The sequence below is a fragment of the Schistocerca cancellata genome, chromosome 6 (assembly GCF_023864275.1).
Source record: "Schistocerca cancellata isolate TAMUIC-IGC-003103 chromosome 6, iqSchCanc2.1, whole genome shotgun sequence".
Classification (NCBI taxonomy): Eukaryota; Metazoa; Arthropoda; class Insecta; order Orthoptera; family Acrididae; genus Schistocerca; species Schistocerca cancellata.
In genome coordinates, this window is record NC_064631.1 from 690,821,427 (window position 1) to 690,846,216 (window position 24,790).

The window sequence follows — 24,790 nt, forward strand, 5'->3', positions numbered from 1 at the left end:
ACTTTCATTCCCCTCATTGCGTAGTCTACACTTATTGTCTTCTTATTCTGTACTCATTGTGTGCAGATGTTTCCTGAAGTTCTCATGGCCTGTTATTAGTCCTACCCTGAGTTTAGTCTGTCTCCTGTTCAAGTCAAGGTTTGCAGAACTTCTCCTTAAACATGACTTTGGCATCATTAGCTTGCCACATGTTTGTTTTTTGAGCTTAGTCCAATATTCTGTTTGCTGCTTCCTGCTCTGGCAACCTAGTTTTGATTTTTAGCATTGCCTTAGTGATGGTTAAGACAGGTTACAGTCCGACAAATGGAGTCTTCGTTCCTGTCCTGGCCAGCCTCTCACCTTGTTCATTACCTCAAATTCCTGAGTAACCAGGGACCCACAGCACGTTTAACCTGATGTTTTCCTACCCTCGGAAGTGATTCATGCCATCCAGCAACAATATTTACTTGCCAGTACTACTACAGTGGCACCCACCTGAAGATGGCCAGAAGACTCTGCGCCGAAATATCGTGGCAGGACGTTACTGATATCTGGCAGTTCTCCCGTGTTTTTATGGAACAACAATATTCAATTTTGTTTCAGAGGCTGATAGAAGTGTCAGAGCTACTTGGCTGTCTGAATGGTTTTGTCACAAGATTAGTTAATAGGGTTCTGAACTGAATATTAAGCACTTACAACTCAGCCAGTTACAGATATGAAATATTAATTTCAGCAAATCAGGAACACCATTTATTTTAGGATAAATCAGGTCACAGTAGCACAAGCAGAACAATCCAAACATATTATGAACGAGACAGAACAATTGTTACAAGCATATCAGCCAAACTTGATCAATAACTAAGGCAAGGTTTTGTCGGAACAAAACAGTCATAGAGTGTCACACTCCTGGTGGCCACCACATGAACTTTTTTGACAACTTAGCTGAACAAATAAGCTAACGACTCGTTATTAGAGGGTGCTGATGTCTGCCGCTACACCATCCTCCTTGGGAAGAGTGGAGCATCATCCACGGATCACACCAGGAAGTGAATGTACAGAACAAGTTTGGCGCTCTGGTTGAGCTGCTTCCAGTGGAAGTTTTTGTACTCACAGCACACTGTAGCTGGTTGCATTAAGCATGCATTTGTGGTAGTTCTGGCAACACAAAGGCTGGTCTGTTTGCTGTTAATTGAGGTATGTATTGCTTTTTTCACTTCTGCCAATGACACAATGAGGGCGTGTGTACGGAAGTGTCAGTGACTGTTTCATTCCACCTCTGCATAACATCACGTGTTTACTAGTCTGTAATTTGCAGTGCACAAAGGTTTGTGATATCCCTTGTTTCAATGCTGCAAGTGGTCAGATTTGCATCTTTCACCCTCTCCGTTGAGAAATGAAGTCTGTTTGACTGGTGTCCTCCATCAAGACCAAGTGTGGATCATGAACTCACCAGGAAGTCATAGTACTTCTCCATAAACTAGCTCAGATGATGAAGAGTTCAGCTTGTATTTGCAAGTGTTTCACAGACCAAGCAAGACCAACAGTAAAGTTGTTGTCCAATTTGACTTGTGACACATTAGTGCAGCTTTTAATGAATAGTGCTAGTGTTCAGTCATTCCATTACTTGCTGGGTTGTGTATGGCACCGCAGGATTTGCTCAGCTGGTCAAATAGTTGAGATTCGAATTGTCAGCCGTGGTCTGTTGTGATGTGTAGCGGACAACCGAACTGGGATATTCACTGCGAAACAAAGGCAATGCCTAGTGTTCTGCACTGAAATAATGTTGACTGTTGTGATGTGTAGCGGACAACCAAACTGGGATATTCACTGCGAAACAAAGGCAGTGCCTAGTGTTTTGCACTGAAATAGTGTTGACTGGTATGGCTTCTGACCGGCAAGTAAAGCAGTTGATTGCTGTTAACAGATATTGTTGGCCATTTGAGGACAGTGACTGTCCTACCACATCAGTATGTACAAGCACAAATCATGCAGTTTTGTCTGGGGAATTTCGCACAGGTTCATGTACATGGCAAGGTACTTTGCTACACTGGCATTGAACACATGCACGAGTCCAGGTTTTACAACCTTTCTGTATACCAGGCCATACAAAAGACTAGCGAACAGTTTCACTGTTAATGTAAAACCATGGCAACCTAAGTCGTGCAGACTCTCAAAAGTGTGTCTATGAATGAGGAAGGTAGAAATGGATGAGGTGCCCCATTCGAGACTTTGCAGTTCAGCTTAATGTTCGTGGCAGAAATGTCGTACCAGTTTCAGCTGAAGGTGGGAGGAAGTGGCTTTCAGCAGATCCTGAAACTCCTGGCCTGACTCTTGTGCTTTGGCAAGTTGAGTAAAATCCACTGTGTCTGTTATACTGTTTACACGGGGTAGGCTGTTGGCTACCCTTGTCATTTCCTGATTTGTGGCATATGATCCTTCTTCTGCCTGAAGACGTAGATGAATGGTTGTGGTCTGTGTAAATTGCAAACTGCCTCGCCTCCCACTGTATGCAAAAGTATTTAATAGACTGGTGAAGAGCAAGTAGTTAGAGATTCTGTGTGCTCCATTTTTGTTCTGGTGGAGAGCTTGTGCAAGTAAAATGCAGGTGGATGCCACTCTCAGTCTTTGCATTATTGTAATGCTGCACTGATGGCAGTTGGCTTTTATCTACCACCGGTGTGAGAGGTGCTTCTAATTAATGGTGCACAAGTAGTGCTGTTTTCACTATAGTTTGATTGGCTGTGTTGAAATCAGTGCTCATAGCTTCCTCCACAGTACTGGTTATGTTTCTCCTGAGTTTAGGGTCAGACAATGCTGTGGTTAGAGGTTCTTGAATCTCCCAGCAAAAATTGAGAATTCTCAGAAAGTAGTGCAGTTCTTTTGCAGCTTCCAGCATTAGAATCATCAATATTCTTCTACTTTTTCTGGAAGCACTAACAATTCTGCTAGGAAGATCAGGTGGCCTAAAAAAGATATCTGTGGTTGTCCAAAAACACATGTGGCAGTGTTTAACACAATCCCATATTTGCCCAGTTGTCTAAAGATTTTGACTGAATGCTGTTGGTGTTCCTTTACTGTGGCTGATAAAACAAGGATGTCATCAAAGTATGCGAAACAGCATGACAAACCTTGTAGCGCTGAGGCTGTGTACCTCTGCCAAGTCTTTGCAGAATTTCTTAAGCCGAATGTCATGGATCGACTCTCAAAGAGGCCAAATGATGTAATAATAGCCTTCTTCGATACATCCTCTTCTGCCACAGGAAGTTGCGTGTAGGCCGTGGCACAGTGGTAGTCTGTGCACGGTCGCCAAGCACCATACTTTTTGACGCCAATTGTAGAGGTGACTACCAAGGGCTACTGGAGGTGCATGCGATGCCTTCCTTCAATGTTGCATTGAACTCTGCTTTGACAGTAGCTGAAGCAAGACATCTCAGCCTACAAGAAGTTAGTGAGCCTGTGGTGGTGTTAATGTAGTGCACAATGCTGTGATGTACTTTTTTCGGAGCACCTGGGAGTTGTTTGATGTGATACCTGGGAACTGCTCGAGTAACTCTGCGTATTTGCTGCCTGTTGACTGGAAAAGTTTGCTGCCATGCACAGCTGCACTGCATAGAAACGGAGCAGCAGATAGACCGATGATGCTGTCACCAAGGTATGTGTTGGCGATGTCTGGCAGCAGATGATAATGTGCGAGAAAGTTAGCACCAATTATGGGTTCTGTCACATCTGTTTTGGTAAAAGTTTCAAGTGAAGGCATGACAAAAATCTAAGTTCGGTTCTGTGTGCTGCGTCCTGTAGGTCACTATGGATTAGTTATTAGCTGCAGAGAGGCAGAACGACATTAGCAGCCGATATCTATGCAACAGAATCTATGGAAAAATAGTTAAATCAGGTCCTGTGCCCAGTAGAAACTTCCACCCTGTCTTCCTGGCAGCTACAAAGAGATGTAGGGATGGCAACTGGCAATGAGGTGCGCCTACTTCCATTTGCTATTGCTGTTTGGGCAAGTGTATGGGGAAGTGCGCTTCAGCACCTTGTCTCTGAACTTCCAATGATACCAACATATATCGTGCTGTGCTGCCAACTGCTCGAGAGTTCTTAGAGGAACAACTTCTGGATTTTCTCGCGGTGCGGCACGTTACTTTTTACTGCCCTGCCAATGTCCAGCAATCTTCATTTGTCTAGCTAAAAGCTGTAGTAGAAAATACTAGACCACTACTGTCAGCTGCAGGTTCCAACATACATAGAATTGTCCAGTAAACGGGATGTAGCTAGTACTGAAATAAAAGTTTTAACTTGGCAATGTAAATTTTTAGGTGTATTTTTACGATAAAGATTACAGTTAATACTGCCAAGTCCGTACTAAGTGGAAACACAATATAAAGTTCACACGCACACCCCACAATCACACATGTAGCCAGTTTATGGTATTTACACCCGTTACCAAAGTTAATAGAGTTCACCGGATCGTTTAATTATGAAAATGCTCGCTCAAATGTTGTGCACTCTTCTCTACACGTAATACCTGTTCCAGTCTTAGATTGCACAACACGCCACGCTGTTTTAACTAACAGTCAAAAGCAATAATTTTGATATTCCGTCCAAAATTCCACATGACTTCCACTATACTGTTCACTTAAATACACTTTGTACTACTTTGCGAACTCGTAATTAGCATTTTTCCGCGATTTTGGAGTACTTTCGTCGGAGCTGCTTTCAGTGTGATGTTACTAATTCGAACCCTCAGCCCCCACTTACATAGATCACACCAAAGGCTTTGTCCCCAGCGTAGATTGGCGCAAGCCTCCATTTTTCTGATTGGCTGATATCACAAACAGCAAATCAGGTTGCAGTATTATCCCGCGCTAACCCGCGCTTTACTTCAATGAACAATCATAGTAAAACATTTCTTTCTATGGCAATTGCTAAAGAAATAAATTCAGAAAAGTATCAAATATAAAATTACTCCTTCCGAAATTACCGATTAATTTGTGTTCTACTCACAGTTTATTAGTACCATAAACTGACTGCACATTTAATTATAGTAAATCCCCTGTATAGTTTAACTGGTACTTCGTGAATAAACAAAACAAATTTCATTTACTTCTGTTCTTCTTCACTCATACAACACTCACACTGCCAATTACTACACATATAAAACAATTATAATTATGCAAATACATTAAATATTAGTCAAACATAACTTCACAACATTGTTTTGACTACAACTGCTAGCACTGTCCGTCAACTGCTGACCTCTGCCGCCTACTAGTACAACTACGTGCAGCTCTGTAACTCAGGTCCGTGTCAGCTAGTGACATCTGTCGATGACTCATGCCTATAACGAAATCGTCCTATCAAGTGACAGGAGCAATGTGAAGGCGCTTACGCCTCATTCTGCAAAAGCGTCCTCCAGCGTTTCTGTCAGATAGTAGCTGTCTTATCTGTTTGCTCAGTGTTTAACCTTGTTTGCGAGGCTGTCTTAATTCACATTTGTCGCTATCGATGCACTGCTGCAAGTCACCACTGTTGAACTGCATTGGGATGGCATGGTCACATCCTGAATTCTATCTGCCAGGCCCATTACAGTTTGTAGTGACATGTCTGTCTGGGATGCTATAATTGTCTTTATTTTAGTTGCTGGCATGCTGCTCTACAGTGTGCTTATCAGTGTATCTGGTATGGTGCATGCAATGACCTTGCTGTGCAGATGTTGGAGGTACAGAGACTGCTTTCTGTCCCCAATGTCGTTCTGCATAAGTACTTGCCTCACTCACTCTTCCTGTGAAGCTAACACTGTGAATCAGCTCTATGTAGAGCCTCTGATAGAGTCTCCACAGGCTTGAGTACTATGTCTTCTACTTCTGTGGCATTACAATTGTACAATTTCCTGATGACTATCACGAATTTTGTGAAGGCTGCTTTTACTCTGGTGCAGAGAAAACGTACCTCAACTTGAGCAAACCATAATGCCGGATTGTGTGACCAAAGCAGAGGTAGTTGCACTGCCGCCGTTGGATAAGCAGCTGCAGCAGCAAGTCGTATACTCCTAGCTCACTCATTTGTTACATAGTTTAATTCTTAATTTCTTTGCGTGTTTTTGTTACTTGCATTGTTTAATTCATAAATTTCGGGCGTATTATAGTATTTGAGAGTTGTAGCATCGCGTTCTAGTACCTGAATAGTGTAAATTCGCGTAGTCGTCTGTCTTATGTTTTTGTTTTGAACGGCCAGTGTCGGTTGGTCACAGTCAGTGTGCTCCCTGCCGCCGTTGGATAAGCAGCTGCAGCAGCAAGTCGTATACTCCTAGCTCACTCATTTGTTACATAGTTTAATTCTTAATTTCTTTGCGTGTTTTTGTTACTTGCATTGTTTAATTCATAAATTTCGGGCGTATTATAGTATTTGAGAGTTGTAGCATCGCGTTTTAGTACCTGAATAGTGTAAATTCGCGTAGTCTCCTTCCGCCGCCGAGCAGTGTGTCAGCAGTGCACAAGTTACTGCATTTACTAGGCAATCTCGTATTTTAATAACCGTTTAAAGTTTGTGTCGATTTGTTTGCGATCTCTGTAGATTAGTTCAGACGTTCTTTGCACAAGTTTTTAGCATGGATAGGGACTGCAACTGCTGTGTTCGGATGCAGGCTGAGTTGGCATCCCTTCGCTCCCAGCTTCAGGCAGTGTTGGCTTCGGTCACACAGCTTGAGGCTGTTGCCAATGGGCATCAGTGTGGGGGTTCGGATGGGAGTTTGTCGTCCCACGCATCCCCCGATCGGGCTACGACTGTGGTTGCCCGGGATACTGCCCGCATTGAGGCTGATCCCTCACCTGTGGTAGAGTGGGAGGTCGTCTCAAGGTGTGGCAGGGGGCGAAAGACATTCCGGAGGGCTGAACGGAAGGCCTCTCCAGTTTGTCTGACGAACCGGTTTCGGGCTCTGTCTCTGGCTGATACTCAGGCTGATACTGATCTTCGGCCTGACATGGCTGCCTGTCCTGTTCCAGAGGTTGCCCCTCAGTCTGCAAGATCCGGGCGGTCGCAGAGGGTGGGCTTACTGATAGTTGGGAGCTCCAACGTCAGGCGCGTAATGGGGCCCCTTAGGGATATGGCAGCAAGGGAGGGGAAGAAGACCAAAGTGCACTCCGTGTGCATACCGGGGGGAGTCATTCCAGATGTGGAAAGGGTCCTTCCGGATGCCATGAAGGGTACAGGGTGCACCCATCTGCAGGTGGTCGCTCATGTCGGCACCAATGATGTGTGTCGCTATGGATCGGAGGAAATCCTCTCTGGCTTCCGGCGGCTATCTGATTTGGTGAAGACTGCCAGTCTCGCTAGCGGGATGAAAGCAGAGCTCACCATCTGCAGCATCGTCGACAGGACTGACTGCGGACCTTTGGTACAGAGCCGAGTGGAGGGTCTGAATCAGAGGCTGAGACGGTTCTGCGACCTTGTGGGCTGCAGATTCCTCGACTTGCGCCATAGGGTGGTGGGGTTTCGGGTTCCGCTGGATAGGTCAGGAGTCCACTACACGCAACAAGCGGCTACACGGGTAGCAGGGGTTGTGTGGCGTGGGCTGGGCGGTTTTTTAGGTTAGATGGCCTCGGGCAAGTACAGAAAGGGCAACAGCCTCAACGGGTGCGGGGCAAAGTCAGAACATGCGGGGACCAAGCAGCAATCGGTATTGTAGTTGTAAACTGTCGAAGCTGCGTTGGTAAATTACCGGAATTTCAAGCGCTGATAGAAAGCACTGAAGCTGAAATCGTTATAGGTACAGAAAGCTGGCTGAAGCCAGAGATAAATTCTGCCGAAATTTTTACAAAGGTACAGACGGTGTTTAGGAAGGATAGATTGCATGCAACCGGTGGCGGAGTGTTCGTCGCTGTTAGTAGTAGTAGTTTATCCTGTAGTGAAGTAGAAGTGGATAGTTCCTGTGAATTATTATGGGTGGAAGTTACACTCAACAACCGATCTAGGTTAATAATTGGCTCCTTTTACCGACCCCCCGACTCAGCAGCATTAGTGGCAGAACAACTGAGAGAAAATTTGGAATACATTTCACATAAATTTTCTCAGCATGTTATAGTCTTAGGTGGAGATTTCAATTTACCAGATATCGACTGGGACACTCAGATGTTTAGGACGGGTGGTAGGGACAGAGCATCGAGTGACATTATACTGAGTGCACTATCCGAAAATTACCTCGAGCAATTAAACAGAGAACCGACTCGTGGAGATAACATCTTGGACCTACTGATAACAAACAGACCCGAACTTTTCGACTCTGTAAGTGCAGAACAGGGAATCAGTGATCATAAGGCCGTTGCAGCATCCCTGAATTTGGAAGTTAATAGGAATATAAAAAAAGGGCGGAAGGTTTATCTGTTTAGCAAGAGTAATAGAAGGCAGATTTCAGACTACCTAACAGATCAAAATGAAATTTTCTGTTCCGACACTGACAATGTTGAGTGTTTATGGAAAAAGTTCAAGGCAATCGTAAAATGCGTTTTAGACAGGTACGTGCCGAGTAAAACTGTGAGGGACGGGAAAAACCCACCGTGGTACAACAACAAAGTTAGGAAACTACTGCGAAAGCAAAGAGAGCTTCACTGCAAGTTTAAACGCAGCCAAAACCTCTCAGACAAACAGAAGCTAAACAATGTCAAAGTTAGCGTAAGGAGGGCTATGCGTGAAGCGTTCGGTGAATTCGAAAGTAAAATTCTATGTACCGACTTGACAGAAAATCCTAGGAAGTTCTGGTCTTACGTTAAATCAGTAAGTGGCTCGAAACAGCATATCCAGACACTCCGGGATGATGATGGCATTGAAACAGAGGATGACAAGCGTAAAGCTGAAATACTAAACACCTTTTTCCAAAGCTGTTTCACAGAGGAAGACCGCACTGCAGTTCCTTCTCTAAATCCTCGCACAAACGAAAAAATGGCTGACATCGAAATAAGTGTCCAAGGAATAGAAAAGCAACTGGAATCACTCAACAGAGGAAAGTCCACTGGGCCTGACGGGATACCAATTCGATTCTACACAGAGTACGCGAAAGAACTTGCCCCCCTTCTAACAGCCGTGTACCGCAAGTCTCTAGAGGAACGGAAGGTTCCAAATGATTGGAAAAGAGCACAGGTAGTCCCAGTCTTCAAGAAGGGTCGTCGAGCAGATGCGCAAAACTATAGACCTATATCTCTGACGTCGATCTGTTGTAGAATTTTAGAACATGTTTTTTGCTCGAATATCATGTCGTTTTTGGAAACTCAGAATCTACTATGTAGGAATCAACATGGATTCCGGAAAAAGCGATCGTGTGAGACCCAACTCGCTTTATTTGTTCATGAGACCCAGAAAATATTAGATACAGGCTCCCAGGTAGATGCTATTTTTCTTGACTTCCGGAAGGCGTTCGATACAGTTCCGCACTGTCGCCTGATAAACAAAGTAAGAGCCTACGGAATATCAGACCAGCTGTGTGGCTGGATTGAAGAGTTTTTAGCAAACAGAACGCAGCATGTTGTTATCAACGGAGAGACGTCTACAGATGTTAAAGTAACCTCTGGTGTGCCACAGGGGAGTGTTATGGGACCATTGCTTTTCACAATATATATAAATGACCTAGTAGATAGTGTCGGAAGTTCCATGCGGCTTTTCGCGGATGATGCTGTAGTATACAGAGAAGTTGCAGCATTAGAAAATTGTAGCGAAATGCAGGAAGATCTGCAGCGGATAGGCACTTGGTGCAGGGAGTGGCAACTGACCCTTAACATAGACAAATGTAATGTATTGCGAATACATAGAAAGAAGGATCCTTTATTGTATGATTATATGATAGCGGAACAAACACTGGTAGCAGTTACTTCTGTAAAATATCTGGGAGTATGCGTGCGGAACGATTTGAAGTGGAATGATCATATAAAATTAATTGTTGGTAAGGCGGGTACCAGGTTGAGATTCATTGGGAGAGTCCTTAGAAAATGTAGTCCATCAACAAAGGAGGTGGCTTACAAAACACTCGTTCGACCTATACTTGAGTATTGCTCATCAGTGTGGGATCCGTACCAGATCGGGTTGACGGAGGAGATAGAGAAGATTCAAAGAAGAGCGGCGCGTTTCGTCACAGGGTTATTTGGTAACCGTGATAGCGTTACGGAGATGTTTAACAAACTCAAGTGGCGGACTCTGCAAGAGAGGCGCTCTGCTTCGCGGTGTAGCTTGCTCGCCAGGTTTCGAGAGGGTGCGTTTCTGGATGAGGTATCGAATATATTGCTTCCCCCTACTTATACCTCCCGAGGAGATCACGAATGTAAAATTAGAGAGATTAGAGCGCGCACAGAGGCTTTCAGACAGTCGTTCTTCCCGCGAACCATACGCGACTGGAACAGGAAAGGGAGGTAATGACAGTGGCACGTAAAGTGCCCTCCGCCACACACCGTTGGGTGGCTTGCGGAGTATAAATGTAGATGTAGATGTAGAGCCTTGATATGACTGGTATGTCTACTATCTCAAAAAATTCTTGACTCTTGAAAAATCGCTCATCAGTTGGCTGTATAGCATTTTATTCTCGCTGGCTGTATCACTTCGTGGTCACCACTGTTGCAAGAGCAGTTGATAGCATTCCAAACTGAGTATGAATTGCTCATAACTCTGCCAGATACGGATATGAAATATTCATTCTGTCATATCAAGTACAACAGTTATTTTAGAATAAATCAAATTCAAAATGGTTCAAATGGCTCTGAGCACTATGGGACTCAACTTCTGTGGTCATAAGTCCCCTAGAACTACTTAAACCTAACTAACCTAAGGACAGCACACAACACCCAGCCATCACGAGGCAGACAAAATCCCTGACCCCGCCGGGAATCGAACCCGGGAACCCGGGCGTGGGAAGCGAGAACGCTACCGCACGACCACGAGATGCGGGCAATAAATCAAATTACTGTAACAGAAGCAGAACATTCCAAATATATAATGAATGAGGCAGAATGATTTCTACAGTGTAGGTGCATCAGTCAAGCTTGATTGGTAACTAAGGAAAGTTTTCGTCAGTCATAGGGCATCACACTGCAGTTCAAATGGTTCAAATGGCTCTGAGCACTATGGGACTTAACGTCTGAGGTCATCAGTCCCCTAGAACTTAGAACTACTTAAACCTAACTAACCTAAGGACATCACACACATCCATGCCCGAGGCAGGATTCGAACCTGTGACTGTAGCGGTCACGCGGTTTCAGACTGAAGCACCAAGAACCGCTCAGCCACAGCGGCCGGCATCACACTGCAGTAAAGAGAAATTTTAATTATAGTCCTCCCGGTAACCAGCACACGAACATTTTTGACAGCTTAACTGAACTAGTTGACGACTTGTTATCAGAGTGAGTTGACATCTGCTACTACAATGCTGTGACCCTTGTAGCACCTACGTATATTCTCCTTCACAAACATTCTGATAGCAAATATCTCCACTGGAGTACTGTGGCCAGTTTCTCTTAGAGAGATTGTGTTCTATAGTCTAGGCTGTATCCCGCATATACCAGTCCCAGCCTCTCCATCTGTTTTTGATCCTTCAATAAACCAGGTTATGTATTCTGAACAGTATGTTGGTTCATTCTTTCACTACTTCCTGCTTCTAATAGTTACATTTAAAGGTTTTTTGAAGCAGCTGGAACTTAATTGTATAGTCAACCAGCATTTTCCCAACCATTGCTATACTTTCTATGTTCATATGCTGGTATGGGATTTTAGATTTCTTAAAGGTTTCTGGTATTTTTCAGTTTTTAACTGGTATGCCCCTACCATGGCTGCTATTGTTGTCCAAAGATGTAATCGGGACATCTCCAGCATTGTCTCCATTCCAGCAATGGATATACCAGTAATTCTGCCTTTAATGGCTAGGCAGGCCAATTGATGTACCTTCCAAAGTTCCTTAGAAGCAACCTGCTGTTCTACTTTATTCCACCATACTGAAGCCCCATAAATTATTGTAGATGTTATTACATATGTATATCCACTACATGCTATTGGGGCGTAGACCACAATTTTTACCACAGGCCCTTCTAGTCAACATGGGAGCACCTCTTGCCTCGGAACATATATTCTCTATGTGAGCAGTCCATGTAAGTTTCTCTTTCCAGATTACCCAGTACCTCATTACCCCCTCTTCTGGTAGAATTTTGTCGAAGATCTTAAGATTCCAGTATGTGTGATGAATGTTTCCTCGTGATCAGTGTTAAGAGAATACGAGTTTTCTTGGAAGTATCCATTAGATCCTGTTTCCTGCACCTCTTTTGCGTAATGCACTTTAAACATTATACAAAACTGGGGTAGGAAACATTGTTCTAACAGTACTTGCAATTTTACCAAGAATTGCTATGAGTAAATCATCTGTGTATCCTTGGCCAAAGTAATCTCTATCATTTAATTCTTTGATGAATTTATTCACCTCTAGGTTCCACAATAGTGGCGACAAATCCTGTCCTTGCAGACACCCCCTTGTGATGTTGATCACCACAACAATTTCCTGGAAGTGTAGAGCTTTTTTCACTTTCCCAGCAAGTTGATGAAGTCCTGTGTCACAGGGTTTGATTGTTATGCATGTTGGTTTTCAAGGGAGAGGGACCTCAGTTAACTTCCATTTCCAACATACACATTAACCAGTTTTTGTGAAGTCATTAGAAGAAAGGAGGACTGATTCTTAGCCTTGGTGTGATCATATCTCCCTAGCCTTGGAAGGAAAACAACCTTCACTGTCCTCCAAGCATAAGGAATGACATCTGCTACTAGATTGATTCTGAACTGTCTGCATGGGAGTCTGATTAATCCCTCTCCTGCTTGTTGCAGTAGAGCTGGAAACATTCCCTCTGGGTTTGGTGACTTGAACAGGTGAAATAGTCTCTCCACCCACTGGATTTTCTTGAAGTCAATATATTTTCTGGTAGATTCCCAGTTCTGCCATTGGTTGGCTGTAAACCAGTATCTCACAGGGACTAAATCTTGGTATGTATAATCTGCTAGAGTGCACTGAGGGAAAGGAATCTTTAGGGACACATTCAACATATCAAGCACTTTCTATGTGTACCCACCAGCCTCCTTCCTTAGAAAGCCTCCTGGATTTGTTGGTATTCCTCTGAAAATTTTGTGAAGGATGGCTTTGACAGCTGACCTTCCACTTTGTCACAGAGTACCTTCCATGATGATAGTTTTGCTTCCTTAATAACCAGACCCTCCCCATGTTTAGCCTATTGTCCTTTCTTTCTTGCAAATTCGAACAGTCTTCTTACCTGCTTCCTTTACAATTTCAGATTATTGTTCCACCAGGGTACATTCCTGTTTGTGTACTTCTTGGTGACCTCCATATCCTCAAGATCTGTTGGTTTTTGTTCAAAACTTAACAGTAGATAATCATGGGTTTGTGTCTTTCCTGTATGAGTCCCAATCTGTTTCCCTGGAATTCCTAAAGGCCATGGTCTGTTTAATACCCATATCAACCCCACACTTAATGGAGGGGTACATGTTTTCTGTAAGGACAGCTCCAGTGCCACGTGTCGTCGTTTGTCTTAACTACCTATTATGAGGACCCAAAAGTTATGTCAGTTACTTCCTCCCTTCTATTACTGAAAGTAATTTACCTATCCCTATTCAAGATCTGTGAATTACTCTCCAGTAGGTATTCCAGTAATTCCTCTCCTCTGCTGTTGGTGTCACTGATACCACACACGAGGTTGCAGGCATTAACATCACAACCAACCAATTCAGCTGCAAGCAACATGCCTATCAGTCCCCTCACTCCCTGGGGAAGAAAAGTACTGTCCTCGCAAGGAAGATAAGCTGAGGCCAGTACAAATTCCCATGTTTCTTTCCTCACACTGTTCCATCTTAATCGTCACTAAGTGCTGGAACAGAAGTTCACCATCATCATGAATGAAATTCCATTTTTGACATAAATGCATGTTCTTGGGATTTTTAGATTCCTAGTGTAAAACAGTTTACCCCCAGTTCCTCCAAGGCCCCTTTATATAAATGGGTTCTGGGAACAGGGCAACATCCACCTCTTGTCTTTGCAGAAGGCCACTCAAGATTCTAACTTGCCCCCTTACCTTGTTGCAGCTTCATCTGCAATGCTTTTAGCCTCCAACTTGCCTTAATGGTCACTTCTGATGCCTTTAATTACCATGATAGTAACTTACAAGGACCCTAAGTACAATATCAGGTCCCACACTCACATTACCTTCAGCAATGCCTCTGCAACTTCCACCACAGGGGTTTGGCCATCAGGTACAACTGTCCGTTTAATTACTCTCTAGTCATATGTCTAGACATTCTGGTTCTGCACCTACACTTTCTCAGACAATGTCTTTGGAGGAACATCTCTAATAAGTTTCAGTACAAAAATTGATGTCTTCATGGTCTTGAAGAGTTTCACTGCTGTCTTGACTTGTAGTTTCACTTTCTCCTTTGGCACCAGTCGCTTAAGCCAATCCGCTATTCCCACCCTGTCACACACAAAGATTACAGGATCTTTACCCAGACAGACCCTCCTGAATTTATGGTGTGGACTTGGGTCAGCAGCTCAGGCGACAGAGTTTAATCACTGAACTTTTCTTTTCTTTTTTCTTACCACTTTGCATTCATTTTACTGTCACTTATTCGACCACTGTAATTTTAATTCAGACTCAAATAAGCATTGAATGGGATTTTCAGCATGCAGATATGTACTGGAGAGATGCAGAACTACTAGCAGATCTGCAAGAAATAAACCCTGAAATAGCTGAAAATGTCATTAACCTGTTTGACACAGACAACACTATACCATTCATTGCTCGCTATCGAAAGGAACTCACTGGTAACATGGATGCCGAGAAATTGCGCCATGTTAAGGAATCATATGACTACATAAAGTAAGTACTATATTTAAATTTATTTTTAATTCCTTGCAAAATAGTGTGTGTTGCAAGACTTTCAAAATTAACTCTTCTGAATCAATGCATATTATAAAAGTGGACGTGTATACGTACATGTGTGTGTTTCACATCTCCTCCTAAACCGCTGGATTGCTTTCAACCAAACTTGGTGCACGTATCGCTTACTGTCTGGAAAGAAACACTGTGTGGTTAAGAACTACATACCTCTGAATGGGGTAGGGTTGGGGATGAAAAAGGAGTGTAGCTCACATTGCACAAATAGTTAGATTATATTCCACCAGTATTTGAGAATAGGAACATGTAGTGATTTGAAACAAAGTTTAACCAAGTTTGTATGATTTCAAATCTTTACGGGACTTTTTCTCACCGACACCTCACACACATAATGGAGAAAGGAAAAATGTTTACCACTTATTACATTTTTACTGTTATGCAGTAAAACTGCTGCATCAGGAATGACCTTTTAATTTGTTACTTCTTTATTAATAACTCTATTTGCAACACATTTTGCAGACATCATTCACAGAAACCACTGAATGAACTTGCAAAAATATATCATTATATGACACACAGATCCGGAGATATGACATCACAAATTTTGACTGTTGGCAGCACCGGCGCAGCTCGCAGCTCGCACATGCTTTAATATTAAGCTCGTCAAGATAAGTAATTAATAACTGTCAATTCAGTTAATATTACACCGTAACAAAGTTAGAATGTGTTTTATATTAGTACTGTATCTACTCAGGGGATTAAAGGTTTTAAGTTCTATCTTTTATTTCCTTTCAAAACGCGTAAAGTACGTATCACGCATACATGATCCTAGGCTTAATTTTTCAGATATACAATTTTTGATTTTTAACATTAGTTTAACTGCATCACGTTATTATATCAATAGTATACATGTATATTAGTGTTCCACATAACTTTAGTGGCTGTGATCTGTAGTTAATAGAATATTATTGTTATTGCCTATATAAATTTTGTAAAAAATATTGTAAACAACCATGAGCGAGAAGTGTTTGAGCTGCCGTAGGAAAGTCAGTTCTGGGGTTCTGTGCAGCTGTTGTGGCAGATGGTTACATTGGGGTGAATGAAGTGGCATGCGAATCAGGGAAGTAAATGGGTCTCTTCCATGGTATTGCAGATTATGTTCAAGGGATAGGAAAATAGCAGAACAGGAAGGGACGATTAGAGCCCTGGAGGTCCGTACACAAAATATGCCATGAATGGCACCATTGTGGAGCATTTAATCATTTATATCTGCAGCAAAGAGAATCGCTGTTGAAATCTGAGAGTACATTAGGATTATGAGGATCACACAGATACATTTGACTATCTGGTAAATGAAGTTGAGGGGGGGGGGGGGGGGATATTAGATACTCTTGTCTATAACTCAACTTTGGTGTCTGAAGAACAAATTTAGTACCATAATTTCTTTGGTATAAGTTCGTCACAGTCATATATGCTGTCCAGTGACTAACTGTCTAAAACCTGAACCTTTTGCTGTACAGACCTCTGCAAAGTGTGTAGGAAGAGAGTCAGGGAGGTTTTGGAAGGTACCGACAGGGATGTGGACCCTTGCCAACTCAAGTGGCATGGCCAGCTGCACTAGGTTTTTCTGTTGAGGATCCACGACTTGAACAGCCTGATCAAGGTGGGCCCACAAATTCTCGATTGGGTTTAAATCCAGGGAGTTTGGTGGCTGGGGGAGTATGGTAAACTCATCCTGATGCTCTTTGAACCAAGCCTGTACACTGTGAGCTATTTCACATGTTGCATTGTCCTGCTTGTCGATGCCATCGTACCAAGGAAAAACGAACTGTATGTACAGATAGACATGGTCCCAAAGGGTAGATGCATACTTGTGTTGATCTATTGTGCCTTCCAGAATGGTAAGATCACCCAGGGAATGCAATGAAAACATTCTCAAGACTATAACACTCCCTTCTCCTGCCTGGACCCGTCCGACGATTGTTGCGGGGTGTTTGTTTTCAGGCGTTTCATGGTGTGCGTGCCAATGGCCACCTGTCCAATGGAGTATAAAACGTGATTCATCTGAAAAGGCCATCTGTCGCCACTCAGTGGCACTATTTGTGTGCAGATTCCAACCTTTGTCGCCAGTGAACAGCGGTCGGCATGGGTACACGAACTACGTGCCTGCTGCAGAGGTCCGTATGCAGCGACATTTGCTGAACAGTCATTGAGATGACACTGTTGGTAGTCCCTTTGTTCATCTGGAGGTCAGCTGCTCAAAAGCTACCCAAATGTTCGTCCTTACTCATCTCCACAGCCATCATTCACCCTTCTCATCTATAACTGTCATGCACCACAGTTGCCTCTGTGCTCTGTGTACTTTGGATAGTGCCATTTTGTAGTGCACGGTATACTTTAACCGAGGCAGCATGCAATCAGTTTACAAACTTACCATTTTAGGAATGCTTCCTCCATTGTCCCGAAAGCCAGTGATCATGTCCTTTTGAACGTCAGATAAATTGCTCCATTTCAGCATTATGACAACAGTTGCATCCCCCCCTCCGCCACATTTTGTAGACCTTCCACTGCTAGTGCTTCCACGTGCCATTTATTAGTGGGGTCATATTAATTTGACTGGACCATGTACATCTGAGATATTGATTTCTCTTTTTTGTATAATTGTGGGTATTCATTTCTCTGAAATACAAATTCCTATGGTGATTTTATGATCGAGATTTTGAATTCCTCTTCCTGCAGTTCTCCTTTACATAAAATCTAGTAATCTGACATTTAATAGTCATCCTTCATTTAAAACAAAGCACAAAATGACTACTGACAGGCTTTCATCAACACAAAACTTGTAATGGGGTCAATCAATACCAAGTGGTCCAGCACTGGTTGCTTGACCATCTCAGAAAAAATTTGTATTTGCTGGGTGCATTCCCAAATGTTTAGTAGTCACAAAAATATTTTTTGAAAAAATTTGTTGTTTATTGTTTTGAAATGGTGGCCATGTGTTCCAGGCCACATGCATTTTTTTAAAAAAAAGCATCTACATTTTTTACAGGTATTCAGTAGTGGATTGTCCTAAGCCTTTCAGATAAAATGCATTTAGTTCAACACACTCTGAGCTACAAATTAACATCATCATTTAGCTGAATGTATTCTTTAATATATTTTTAATAGTTCAAAATTATCAGCCTTAAATTAAAGAAACTCAATTTTTGAACAGTAGTTTTCCAAAGAAAGATTAATTTCTCAGCCTTAATATTTTTTCTGCTATTACACTGTATAGTATAGTTACTTTATAGTATCAGTGGTGAGCAGCTTACACTTAAAAAATACACTATTTTTTAAAAAAATGGATTTTTTTTAAATTTTTCCATTTTGTGGCCTGCAATATCTTTGTTGGAGGACCAGAAAAAAATCTGAAAATTTCACAGTTAATAGACCTTCATGATATCAAACTTCAGTATAAATTTCAACTTTGGGATTCAATTGGAAGTTATGGAAATATGATTACAAACACGAGTCAAAAATAAGTTTTTTTTTTAAATCTGCGATATCTGGTAGGCTAATCAAATAAAGTAGACCAATTGTATATTGTAACACACCACATTACACTAGCTAATGATTATTTGTCGAAACAATGCTGTGGTAATTGTTTCAGCAGGCTAACAGTTGCCTCTGCAAGCCTATACAAGTCTGATTCTTGTCTTCCTCCTTACACCAACAATGGTCTACTCACACTTATTTAGCTAGAAGTTCTTGTAGTGTGCAGTTGAGAAATGGTTTCTCAGTGTTCTGTTGGTGTTGTTATTAATGATGCATGTTATAAAAGTGTGTATCCTAAAGACATTACTTTAATCGAAGATTACAGTGAAGAAGAAAAAGTGTTGTTTTACTTACGAGTCGGCCCAGAGGTCAAATCAACATGCAAGTACCATGAAATAAAATATTTAAAAATATTTCATCACATTTTTGGTCAGTCTTGCATGGACCCTTTTGAGAAACATAAAAAACCCTGTAACAAAAGGTCTGTGAGAAATAACATCTGATCATTATTCTAAAAATAAAAGCCCTTTTGTCAATCACATACCAGGAAAATAATTGTGTCCAACATGTTATTCTAAAATATTTGTAATTCACAAGAGAAAGGATAGTGAAACCTCAGATACAGAGTCTTGTGACTTATCAGCAACCATTAAAAAGTAGATACAGCTTGTGAAATCCTGGGTATATCAGATGTTAGTAAAATTAGAAAACTAAGTCAAGATAAAAGACCAAGTACCTTGAATACAAAAATTGAGAAAGTGGCAGCTATAGTAAAAAAAAAGAATTTGGAAGTTTCATTTCAAAATACAGTTTGTTCTAAAACAGAAGGAAGTTCTAAAACTTCACCAACCGAATATGATGATTTGATAGAAAAACTAAAAACCAAATGCAGTACTTCAAACAAAGTGGATAAAATTAAGATTATCAGTTTACTGCTGAAGTCTTGGAGTCTAGCAAAAGTTAGTGAAAAATTTAATGTGTCAGAACGTCTTGTTAAGTTAACAAGGCAATTAGTAAAAGAACAGGGAATTTTACCAGCATTAAAAAAGAAAAGTGCATTTAATTTGGCAGACGAAAACACAATCAAGGAAGTTAGTAAGTATTATGATGATGACAATAACAGATGTTTGATGACTGACAAAAAAGACTGTTTCTATGAAAGAAAATGGTCCTAAGATTCAAAGACAAAAAAGGTTAATAGTGTGTAATTTAAATGAACTATTCACTGAATTTAAAAAAGAAAATCCTGACATTAAAAATGCAAGATCAAAGTTTTGCGAGTTGAGACCAAGATGGTGTATTGTTGCAGGGGCATCTGGCACCCATAATGTTTGTGTTTGTTTGTTTGTATCATCAGAACGTAAAGTTGGTGATAGATGGGGCCAATCTTAGAGTTGACTATAAAGACCTTTTGGAAGTTACAGTATGCAATATTGACAGTTACAATTGAATGATCAAGGGAAAATGTGAAGACTGTCCAAGCAAACAAGCCTTGCTTGTCATGTTTCAAGAAGACGATTTTATGCCCGACAATATAAAATACAAACAATGGGTGACACAATACAGAACTGAAATGGTGACAGTCATAAAATCACAAGAAGAGTTTTTGAAGTGTTGGTGGCTAACCCTGAAAATCTGAAAATGCATCATTTTATTGCAAAAGCTCAAAGTAAATTTTTGAAAGACAAAAAGTAAACATTGGCAGCTGATGAATGTTTATTTCTTGCTGACTTTTTGGAAAATTATTCCTTTGATATTCAAGATGAAGTACAAGGGCACCACTGGGTAAACAAACAGGCCACAGTTCATCCATTTGTATTCTATTATAATGACGAAGATAAACTAATGAGCTACAGCTTTTGTGTCATAAGTGACTACCTTGAACACAACACTACAGCAGTACACTTTTTCAACTAAAATTAACAAACTACTTTAAACAGCCCCGCTCTTCCATAAAGAAACTAATTTACTTTTCGGATGGGGCAGCAAGTCAATACTTATGTAGAATGGCACTTTTTCACTTCATGCCAAGGAAAGAATGCTTGTGATGGTGTTGGGGGTACAACAAAGCAAGCTGTCACAAAAGCAAGTCTGCAGTGGACTGATAACAATCATATCATAACACCTCAAGAAATGTTTGAATTCTGTAAAAAAACATATCAAAGGAATTGCCTATGTTTTTGTACAACGTGAGGAAATACAAGAAGTCTCTGACAGTGTCTTGAAGGAAAGGTTCAACACTTGTCAGAAGATTAAAGGCACTCGATCTTTTCATTGTTTTGTACCCCATTCACACAACTTACTGATGTTTAAGATCACATCAACTTCGCCTGATAGTGAACTTCATCAGTGTGGAAAACTTGCACAACTGGTTCTTCAAAATAAAGACATAGTGGCTTGTGTTTATGATGAACAGTGCCATTGGTGAAGTTGATAATATTTACTGACGTAACCAAGATGTACATGTTTTATTTTATCACCCTCCAGGACCAAGGACATCTTTTCAAGTTTGGATGCCACTTAAAAAAAGTACTAAGGAAGCTGTCTCCCATTGAATTTACAAATGTGACAGGGCAAACTTAGATCCTAACACCCAATCTGAGTGAACAAATTTCTCAAATGTTAATTGGGTGATGTACTAAAAACAAATAACAAGAGAACAATATAATTTAATTAGTAGGCTTATTTTCAATAAAAAAGTAATTAATCATAGATATGATGAAACTGTATACTATAACTGATATATTTTATTCCATAAGCCTAGGTATTGCAGATGTTAAAAAACGTGTTTTTGACTCGTGTTTGTAAATTTTTTCCGTATCTTCCAATTGAATCTCAAAGTTGAAATTTATAGGCCTACTGAAGTTAGATATCATAAAGGTCTATTAACTGTGAAATTCTCAGATTTTTATCTGGTCACCCAACAAAGATACTGCATGCCACAAAATGGAAAAATTAAAAAAAAATCAATTTTTTAAAATAGTGTATTTTTTTAAATGTTAACTGCTCACCATTGATACTCTATAAAAAGTAACTCTACTATACAGTGTAGTAGCAGAAAAAATATTAAAGCTGAGAAGTTAATCTTTCTTTGGAAAACTACTGTTCAAAAATTGAGTTTTTTTTAATTTGAGGCTGATAATTTTGAACTATTAAAATATATTAAAGAATACATTCAGCTAAATGATGATGATGTTAATTTGTAGCACAGAGTGGGTTGAACTAAATGCATTTTATCTGAAAGGATTAGGACAATCCAATACTGAATAACTGAAAAAAATGTAGGTGCTTGCAAATACGAAAAACGTATGCACTCTGGAACAAATATGGCCACCATTTCAGAACAATAAAAAATAAATTTTTTTAAAAAATATTTTTGTGACTACTAAACATTGGGGAATTCACCCAGCAAATATAAAATTTTTCTGAGATGATCAAGCAACCAATTATTCTTTTGAAGGAACACTTGGTATGGATTGACCTAATGGCTCTTTATAATTCACTCTGCTCCCCCTCCCCCCACTACATTACAACAAACAGTATAATTTTAGCATATGCTCCCAGTAGACGTGATGTCTGCTGTGTGTGGAAAGTAAGTGTCATTCCTAGATGTCCTTGGAATGCTTGCAGAAATAAGGAAATGATTTACAGAAATAACCGATAATTCATTCTCATTAATAAATATTAGTTGACCATAACGCAAAAATTTCCACTGTGCAATAAGTGAAAGGTTTCTTACTGGTGCATGTCGCAAGTGCCATAGTGAAAAAGTTCAAACAAGTTTGAATTCAAATCTCATCCATTGTGGTAGACAGGAAGCGCAACGAACATCACTCATGTAGGGCACTACCACAGATGTAGCACACTAAAGGTGTAGCACACTAAAGGTTGCTAATATAGGGTGCAACATGCAGCCTTATGGTAGGATGGCAGCTTGCAAGAAGATGAATACCAAGGTTCAGGCCTTGAATTGGGCACAAATTTCCAGCACCTACTTCATATGCATATCAGTGTGGTAACTTTACTGCTTTAAATAATAGTTTCATATTGAGTTTGATGTTATTGTTTTTATTTAGACATCTTTGTTCCAGGCATGTATATAATAAGTAACTCAGTTGTAAGCATGTTCCCACTTAAATCCCTTGAAAGGTGTATGACCAGATTTCTGTTGGCAAGTGGGGGCTGTACTTTTTTATTAGCTTAGTCATAGACCCTCTTAAATAAGATCTAAGCACTCTGTCAGAGCTCCATTACTACAGTTGATCTTCCATTTGTTCAAATAACTCCACTCTTAATACCTTGAACATACAAGGGTGAGTCAAATGAAAACCTTAAATATATTTTAAAATATTATTTATTGTGCAGAAATGGTACAAACTGTATCACTTTTCAACATACCGTATTTACTCGAATCTAAGCCGCACCTGAAAAATGAGACTCGAAATCAAGGAAAAAAAAAAATTCCTGAATCTAAGCCGCACCTGAAATTTGAGACTCGAAATTCAAGGGGAGGGAAAAGTTTATGGCCGCACCTCCAAATCGAAACAAAGTTGGTCCTTTGTAATATGAGACATAATTTAGTCGAATGAATGACGGCACAGCTACAGTAGTTTGGTTCGAGTCGTAAGCTTAGCAGTGAAGCTTTACCAGGTAGCCATTGCTATGCTTCAGGCGCTCCGTCCGTATTTATACGGGTACCCTTCCTTTTTCACGTGCTTCGTCTCGTTTGAATTAATTGCTTATTTTTCTTTGATCTGATATGTGCCGTTCTCTTTGTTATAGGTGTTTACGTCGCTCTGAGCTGAAAATGCCTTATTGTGTGTGTCATCCATTGTTTGTAGCATTCTGATGAGTGTTTACGACCTGTCGCCGCTCGCGGCATGGCTTGCCTTAGTGGGCACTGCCGCCGCTTAAAAAAAGGGGGGGGGGGGGAGAGAGAGAGAGAGAGAGAGAGGAATCATGTCATTAGCGAAACAATGGCAAGAGACTGCTATTTGTTGTTACTTACACTGCTGCTTTCTTTGATAATGATCAACAAGAACCAAATAATAGACTGTGTATGATAGAAGATGTTCTGAACAAGAGTTTAGCGAAAATTTTTCTCAATTTGAAAATCTTTGCAGGCGCCTCTTTAGTACATTACATTCTGCACAGAAATTAGTCATCTTAGATTTAAAAATCTAGTCAATTGCCGTACTTCATTTCTGACTGTATCATATTAGGCATAAGAATAATACGAATATAAACATGACATGATATGTATATTCTTCCGCGTTTGCTGTTGTCTCACTCTAGTTTCGTAGTTTATTAGGCAGACAGGATTTAAATGAGATAGCAGCAAACACGAAACAATACATGGCAAAATGTTTATATTCGTATTATTCTTACGGTGAAGAGAATACTGCATGTGATTCACAATTCATAAAAGTTCCTGTTAGCAACCATCTCTTCTCACAGGTAGGAAAAAATTCAGAACGTATAGTTGGCCATTTTGATTGACAAACATCCCAAACAGTCTTGCCAGTGGATTTTCGTAGTACATTGAAATGCTGCTGCATTCGAAGATGAACAATACGGAATTTGTATTTACTTTGTTGGATAATGTATGAAAATGCAGTGGTCGAAACTCGGGGCGGTGAAAAAAAGCTCGTCTTCCACCTCCTTCCTTTTTTTTTTTTTTTATTATTTTTTAATTTTTTTTATTTTTTTACTACTACTGACGCTGAGGTTTTGGTGCCAGTATTTATCTTTGTGCCTGCAAAGCATGCCTGTGTAGCGCTACATATATTCAACAGCAGAAGTTAGTTGTGGCGGCACCTACCAACATTTTTCAGAATCCGCTTGCTTTGCACTCGATTCAAAGCCTCAGGCGGTTTTTTGGAAAACGAAAACCAGAAAAAAAAGTGCGGCTTAGATTCAAGTAAATACAGTAATCTCCCCCACACTCAATGCAAGTCCTCCAGCGCTTACAAAGTGCATAAATTCCTTCAGAAAAAAATTCTTTTGGTCGTCTGCACAACCACTCGTGCACCCCGTGGCGTACCTCTTCATCAGAACGGAACTTCTTTCCTCACATTGTGTCTTTGAATGGTCCAAATATATGGAAATCACTTGGGGCAAGGTCTGGTGAGTATGGTGGATGTGGAAGACACTCAAAATGCAGGTCTGTGATTGTTGCAACTGTTTGTATGGGCAGTGTGGGGCCTTGTATTGTCATGTTGCAAAAGCCATCACTTTCTCGTTCAATGCGCCGAAGAAGTACTTCACAAGCATCAACATGCCATTCTCTCATTTCAGGAGTCAGCTGCCGTATCACCCATCTTGTAGACACTTTGTGAAACTGGAGCACATCATGCACA

At 40.8% G+C, this 24,790-nt stretch overlaps 1 protein-coding gene across 2 annotated transcripts in view; it reads left to right on the plus strand.

Moving 5' to 3' along the window:
- The window catches only part of LOC126191369 (S1 RNA-binding domain-containing protein 1), a 263,508-nt gene that overhangs the window by 87,504 nt on the left and 151,214 nt on the right, over nucleotides 1–24,790 (plus strand). For both annotated transcript variants that reach the window (XM_049932214.1, XM_049932215.1), the window contains one exon: nucleotides 14,680–14,876. In XM_049932214.1, the coding sequence (XP_049788171.1) occupies nucleotides 14,680–14,876 (197 nt within the window). The remainder of the gene's footprint in view (nucleotides 1–14,679; nucleotides 14,877–24,790) is intronic.